We start from the raw sequence: 7,579 nt of genomic DNA, 5'->3' as shown, positions 1-7,579 counted from the left end.
CATACCCCCTCTGACTTGGTCTCTTGCCTCAGCATTCCCTAACTAGGGAACCGAGTTTTAGTCAATCAAGTTTAAATAGGCCTCCCATAGTGGGACCGGGGAATGTACAGCCTGAGATGCCTATTAAACTTAGAGCTGTGTGTGTGTGTCTGGGGGGGGGTGAAAAGTCCTTAGTAAATCCAGATTAGAACTAGTCTGATAAATGCTGAGCTGGGTGTGTGTGAACATGGGTTGATTAACATTTGGAGCACAGATTCCCCATCATGCAGTGCTCCCCCGCTTCTCTGGTCCCAGAATTCACTGCAGTCTCTGCTTCAGGCTTTCTGTTCTCCATCTCTCATGTAAATCAATGGTCATCTGGTTCCATCTCGGATGCAAATGAGACCTAGGGCAGTTGTTTCACTCTTGTCATCCTTATCTGGAGGGTCTTAGGTGTGTCTCTCACTGCATCTTAATCAGTTTCATTTATGTAGAGGAGGGGAGGGAGGGGGGGTGAGTCAGACAGACTGCATCCTGTGCCAGGGTTGCCCGAGAACACAGAGCTGAGACATAACATCTGTGCCATGGTCTTCATGTGCCATGGCTCCTGAGCCCTGTGGTTTCTGCTCTGCCCCCAGCTGCAATCCATTGAGCAGGAGAAGGCTCGCTGGCGTGCTGAGAAGGCACAGCTGGAGCAGAGTGTGGAGGAGAACAAGGAGCGGATGGAGAAGCTGGAGGGGTATTGGATGGAGGCCCAGAACCTGTGCCAGGCTGTGGATGAGCATCTCAAGGAGACACAGGCCCAGTATCAGACCCTGGAGCGCAAGTACAGTAAGGCCAAGCGGCTCATCAAGGAGTACCAGCAGAAGTAAGGCCATGGTCTCATCCTTTGGATCTCCCACACTAAGGTCTCAGGTCCCTATCTTCTATGGCTCTACTAGGTTAGGAGTACCAGATTCCCACCCACTATGGATCACCCATACCTGTGATCTCATATCCCTATACTTCCCTGACTAGGGGTCTCTGATCCCCCTTGCCTATAGGTCTCCCAGCATCAGTGCTCCCAGATCTCCTGGGTCTGGGACCTGCCTGCTCTGGTCTCTGTCTCAAGGAAGCCAGGAGACTGGCTAAGCTCAGCCTCACATAAAGGTACCCCAGTAGGGATAACTTGGATGTACGGATGCTGGACACTCCTTGCTATTCGATGCTCTGCCTGGCCCAGAATGGTCTGATTGCCATGCCAAAGAGGTGGTTTAGACATTCCAGTAACCATGCCCTCCCCTTCACCCCATTTCTACAAGGGTGGAACACATACAAGCACAGCCTTCGTCATCTAGGCTCTCCAGTGGCTGCTCCATGCGAGAGGATAACAGCCTGCTACTCTTGCCTGCGAGTGGATTCTCCTCTTGACACAGCAGGGCCAAGGGCTAGAGTCCCTGTGACTGGATCTAGCCTCCTGTAAAACAGTTCTGTACTGGTTTGGCCCTCCCGGTTATGCACTGGAAGGCTTTTCCCTGCCACTGGCATCTGACCCCACTCCTGTTCCCACCCCTACCCTGCAGGGAGATCGAGTTCCTCAAGAAGGAGACAGCCCAGCGACGCATCCTGGAGGAGTCGGAGCTGGCTCACAAGGAGGAGATTGACAAGCTCCAGGAGAAGGTGGGCACCGGGGACCAGGGCGTGGAGTTCCCTTAAGACCACAGTGGGAAGAGGGGAGAAGGGCCCCTGCTCTGACTGAGTGGCTCTGGACCTGGCTTACAGGCTGGCTTATTGTACCACCCATGCAGACTTCACTCTGAACTGCCACCACACATGGCATTCTCCACCTCATTTTTGGATTGGTGGCCTTTGCTGGTGATGGGCAGGAGGTCATATCAGCTCTCCTATGGGAGCACTCCTAATGGGACCCACATGCCTAATCCTGGGTCATGCCAGGTCATGCTGGGTTCCGAGCCCTACCAGATCCTGAATCCCAGGTTATATCTTAGTGCATGATCAGTGGGTACCTGGACAGGGATGAGGGGCTTCCTACTGAAGAGGGTGGGTTGGGGAGCCCCCCTTCCATGGTGGGTTGGTGGGGACAGAGAGTGACCTCTTGTCCCCAGGCACCCTATGATGGTTCTCCTCCTCAGGGAGTGAGTGAACCAGAAGGCACTGGGTACCCATTCTGCTGCCTGCAGGCAGGTGCCCCCTGCTGACTAGCATGGGTGCAGGCAAGCAAACTCCACTTGTGTCCCCCACTGGGCATGAACCTCTTGCCTCGCCTTGGTGAGGGGCAGGGAGCAGTTTGACTGTCTCTGCTGGGCTCCTGGGCAAATCAAGCCTGGTTCAGGAGGGAATGTGCCAAGGCATCCTCCCCTCCCAGCTGGCATCTGTGCCCCTTGCTGCCCATTAGCTGCTGGAGGGGCCCATCCAGACACACATCCCCCGGGCTCGGGCCAGGGCATTTTCAGAACAGCACCTGCATGCAGGACTCATTCCCTGCACTGTACCCCCAGTCCCACCCCTTCCCAGTACCCCCCAACTTTTCCCAGCACCCTCTTGATGTGTGGCATAAAGCACCGCATGGCTTCCACATGGCTCCCTCTACCCTGGCATCAGACCCTCCCGGCAGTGCCTCCTGCATTCCTCTGTGCAACCCACCCACCCCCTGCCTCTCTCTCCCCACATCTCCCTGCAGCAGCCGCTTCCCACCTGGCTCCTAGCCTCACCCCTTCAAGGCCCTTGAGATCCTCCTCTACTCCCCATTTCTTTGCCTATAACATCGCCCCTCTGCCCATTTCCAGATCTCTGAACTGGAGGAGAAGCTGCAGACCCTGAAAAATTCCAACCCGACTTAAACCCGCCCAGGACTTGAAGCAATTGACGTTTTTTTCCTTCCCCGCACCGACCCTTCCCTTTTTCCCTGTCCCGTCTCCCCACACCCCAGCTCCCCTCCATCGCCCACAATGGGGAAGGGAAGAGAGACGACATGGAAACCACTGCTGGTTGACGAAGAATCCTCCCTTCCTCCTCCCAGCCCTTTGGAAGGACAGTGATCGAAGGTGCAGGGAGGGGCTCTGGCATTGTCCAGCTGGGTCCTGAATGACACTGCATGGGTGGGCCTTGGAGAGGGGGCTTCTGCTCCCCTTCATGGATGGATCCTGGAGGGGGAGGGAGGGCAAATGCCAACACTGCCCCTCCCCCCACTTACCTGCTTCTGCTGATGAGACTTTGCAGCAGCCTTGCTGGATCAGGACTGGACTGAGCCAGGTGATTGCACCCCCTAGGCCCATGCCAGCCTGTCAAGGGGCATGGGGGTGACTGGAACCAGGCTGACAAGAACTGCCCCCGATTCTTTCCATGTAGAGCCTCTGTGGAGAGGGCCGGGGTGGGGAAGGGAAGCTGATTTCTTTCCTCTCCTCTCCTTGGAGCTATTAACCCTGGCGCAGTCTGTCATGCTCTGGGTCTTGTTTGGTGGTGGGAAACCTGTGTGTTTCAAGGCATTGACTGGGCAGCGCCAAGAGTGGAGGCAGGCTGCAGGTGTGCTGTGGAGGCTGAGCCAGGTGGGAGACCCCTGCCCCTGCCCACCTTGGAAGGCTGCCTGGACTGTAATCATGGCCTCTCCAGTGCAGATCTGCCTCCCTGGTAGATTGGATGATCTCAGTATGCTACCACAAGGCCTGAGCTGAAGCAGATCTTTGCCAGGCAGCAGGGCAGGGGGATCCAGGCAACACCCTCCAGGTGAACAGCACGCCAGGGTGCGTGCATCCTGTCTGCATTGCCCTTCCCTCCCAAGCAGGATGGACAGAGCTACATGGATTGTGTGAAGGGGCCTTGGCTGTAGAGGCTGCCCTGCACTTAGCCATGTTGGGGCAGGCTGGAAGAGGAACACAGCAGGAACATGAGGGTTGGGGGGGTGGGGCTGTGCCTGCTTCTAGCTTCCTGCCATGCCCTTGGCAGGGGGGCTGGGATGCTGCTTGGTGCTGCTTTGGCTGGGAGGGGGTGTTGGCCGCACCCCAGAACCAGCCGCAGGGAACTGATGGGTGCAAAGCCTCACGGAGATCTGGTGCTCTCACACCCTGCATAGGGCAGGAGGCTGTGTCCCATCCAAGCGCTGCGCTGTGCCACCTTTGTCACCACACTACCTTAGTCACGCTGCAGTCTTCTCGTGTTGGAAAGGCCTTGGTGTCCATCTGCTTTTCTTGGTTTCCTGTTTTTTCCCCAAATTTTCCCTGAAGTGCTGGATACAGGCCTCCCTGCCTTCCCAGCCACCCACACGCACAGGTGCAGCCAAGTGGACATCTAACATTGGCAACCCAGAGTAGTGCTTTGATGCAGCCTGGGCCAAGAGCTCCCTACCCAGGTGCTGCTCAAGCCCAGCTGTGCACTCTCTGCTCCAAGGGCAGCTCCTGGGTTTGGGCCTGTCCTCAGTACCCAGCTTCCACCCAGGGCCTCCTTCTCCTCTCCCAGGGGCAAGCTACAGCCCAGGCTGTTGGTGCTGCCACTGACATGGGCTGCCCCAGGGGTGACAGCATGCAGGACCAGGATGGAGCCCAGAATCATGGCTCCCCTTGATACTCTGTGTTTAGGTCAGCTGGATCACCTGCTTAGCTCCTGCCCCCGGTGATGATGGTGCTTTATTTTCACTTTGGCCATTTGGAGGCAGGTTTTGTTTAAAACAAAGGTGCCAGCAAAGCTTTAACAGGCATCAAAATTACTAAGCAGTGTTGCTTTAAACTGAAAGTCCTCCTTCCTTGCAGGCTGGCTGATCCTGCCCTCCCTTCCTCTAAGGAAAGGAATCTCATTTGCACTGGGGCCCTGAGATCACCTGAAGATGGAGAAAGAATTCCCATGGCCCCTTGTTGAAAGTGGGGCCCTTTGGCCTGCCTTTCCTTGCCCCCAAGAGCCAGGGTCCACATCCTACTCTCCCTGCTGACTGTTATCATGGGAGGCAGGGTGCTGCCAGCTGGGAACCATATCCTTATCTCTAGTCCCCTGGTGTATCCCTCCGCAGATGGAGTCACACCCTTGGGAGCCAACAGCACCTCCTTCACTGGGCACCTGCCTGACAGTATTATACCCTGGCATGCGGGAGAGGTGACCCAGGTGACCCCACCACTCACAGAAAGGCCAGACAGTATTTTTTTTAAGTGACAACAACCCTCCCCCCCAGAATTGATTTTTTAAAAGCCAAAATATTGCTTTTAAAGTGTAAATAATAAAAAAATAGCAGTATTTATATGTGGCTGGGATAACTTTTCCCCCCTCCTTTGTAAGCTGGATATTTTGAGGGGGGCAGTCCATTCTCTCCCCACAAACCTGCCCACTTAAAAAAGGTTTTACAGGGCCAACTGATGCCCTCTCCCCTGGGGATATGGCAGCAGCACCCCCTCTCCTTCTGCCTCCATTTGTTTCCTGATGCCCCGAAATGCTGTGTCTCCGACAGTGACTGGATGTGGGATCCAGGTCTCTGGTGAGCCTGCCAGGGACCAGCTGCATTCTCTGAACAGGCCCTCTGGGTGGGACAGGCCACGTGCGGGGGCTGGACTGGAAGCGAGCCCCCCCACAGGATTCTTTGTGGAACTTGCAAAAAAGTATTAAAAGACTTGGCAGTGCGGAGAGCAGAGACCTCCGGAGGGCAAGCAAACTTGATGGGTAGGACAGAGCAATGGGACGTTGTCTTAAATTTTTATTTAATCTCCTTACACACGTATAAATGTGTATGTATATAATATATATATATATATGTATGTATGTATGTATTGTTTCTGGTTTTGTATTGCAATGTCCTCTCATCAGATCATATCAGATAAATACAGACCCTCATTGTCCCTGTGCCTCTTATTCTACATGCGCCCTCCCTGCTGGCGCCATCCTGACTTGTGCTGTGTGTGATGGGGTGTAGTGTGCTGCTGTCATTGGCTGGAGGAGAATTGACTGGTATTCGTGTGTGTGTGTGTGTATTTGCACGTGTGTGTATATCTGTATTCTATATCTATTGATGTAGGAGTCTGAAGTATTCAATGCCTTCAGCTATCAGATGGTAAGTGCAGTTAGCAGCAAGGACAGGGGAAAAGATAAGCAGCCTTGAGAGTGAAAGAACAGGATAGGGATTACTTAGAAGAAGCTGGATGTTCTGAAGTCAGCCAGGCTGGACAAGATGCATCCTAAAGTACTCAAGGAACTGGCTGAGGTAATTTCAGAGTTATCATTGAGATGCTGCAGGTTTTTCCTCCCAAGGTGGAGAACCTTGCATTTTTCGGTGTTGAACATGATCAGGTTCTCGTCCGCCCATTTCCTGAGCCTGTCAAGGTCTGCCTGGATCACCCTCCTGTCCTCAGGTGTGGATGCTTTACCCCAGAGTTTGGTGTCATTGGCGAACTTAGCTAGTCCGCTTCTGACACCAATGTCCACATCATTGATGAAGATGTTAAAAAGTATAGGCCCTAGGACACAGCCTTGAGGGACCCCACATCACAGCGCACCAAGACAATTGACTTCCATCAACCCCCACCCTTTGGGTCCTACTGCGGAGCCAATTCCGCAGCCAGTGGATTGTGGTGAGGTCAAGGCCACAGTTGGCCGGTTTTGCCAAGAGGTGATCATGGATACCAGATTGAAGGCTTTTTTAAAGTCAAGATATATGACATCAATCTCTTCCCCCTTGTCCAGGTGATAGGTCACCTGGTTGTAAAAGGAAATGAGATTGGTCAAGCAAGACCTACCGGCAACAAACCCATGCTGGCTATCCCTCAGGATATTGCCGTCAGCTAGTCTGTTAACGCTGGCATCATTGATAATCTTTTCCAAGACCTTCCCCAGGATAGAGGTCAGGCTGATGGGCCTGTAGTTTGCCGGATCCACTTCCCTCCCTTTCTTGAAGATAGGCACCACATTGGCCTTCTTCCAATCTTCGGGCACTTCACCAGAGTGCCAGGAGTTCTCGAAGATCCGTGCCAAGGGCTGAGCTATGATGCTTGCCAGCTCCTTGAGTACCCTGGGGTGTAAACCTTCAGGGCTGGCTGACTTGAAGGTATCCAGCCTGTCAAGGTGTTCCTTCACGAGGTCAGCTTCAATGGAGGGCAAGGAATCTCCCTCACCCGGGCCTCCCTGACCCACAGTGGGCAGGAGCGTCCCATGGGACTGGTGAAAAACTGACACAAAGTACACATTTAGCAAGTTTGCTATTTCATGGGCATCGGTTGTCAGTTGTCCCATCCGGTTTAGCAGGGGTCCAATGTTGCCCTTGCTTTTCCTCTGGCTCCCCACATACCTAAAAAAGGACTTTTTGTTTTCCTTGATACTTGTAGCTAGTTGAAGTTCTGTCGCAGCCTTGGCTTTCCTGGTTTGGTCTCTGCAGGTTGGACCAGAGAAGAGTATTCCTCCTTGGTGGTGGTTCCAGTCCTCCATCCTTTGTAGGTCTTCCTTTTAAGACAAAGAAGGTCCGTCAGTTCCCTGGAGAACCAGGGGGGCTACTGTGCCCTTTTGCTGCCTTTCCTCCGAGATGGGATGGACTTTGCTTGCGCATCCAGGATTGCTCCCTTGAGGAGCAACCACTCATCCTGAACTCCCCTCTCCATTGGGTTGTGGCCCTTTAGGGCCTCACTGACAAGCCTCC

At 53.9% G+C, this 7,579-nt stretch overlaps 1 protein-coding gene across 1 annotated transcript in view; it reads left to right on the top strand.

Moving 5' to 3' along the window:
• PPP1R9B (protein phosphatase 1 regulatory subunit 9B) overlaps positions 1-5,779 on the top strand; it is a 49,090-nt gene extending 43,311 nt beyond the window's left edge. The window contains exons 8-10 of the mRNA XM_006023322.3: positions 618-847; positions 1,542-1,638; positions 2,766-5,779. Of these exons, the coding sequence (XP_006023384.1) occupies positions 618-847; positions 1,542-1,638; positions 2,766-2,819 (381 nt within the window). The 3' untranslated portion in view covers positions 2,820-5,779. The remainder of the gene's footprint in view (positions 1-617; positions 848-1,541; positions 1,639-2,765) is intronic.
• The last annotated feature ends 1,800 nt before the right edge of the window (positions 5,780-7,579 follow it).

Source organism: Alligator sinensis, unplaced genomic scaffold (assembly GCF_000455745.1).
Source record: "Alligator sinensis unplaced genomic scaffold, ASM45574v1 scaffold520_1, whole genome shotgun sequence".
NCBI classification, from domain to species: Eukaryota; Metazoa; Chordata; order Crocodylia; family Alligatoridae; genus Alligator; species Alligator sinensis.
The sequence above is the reverse complement of the archived record's forward strand: the minus strand, read 5'-3'. Positions and strand labels throughout refer to the sequence as shown.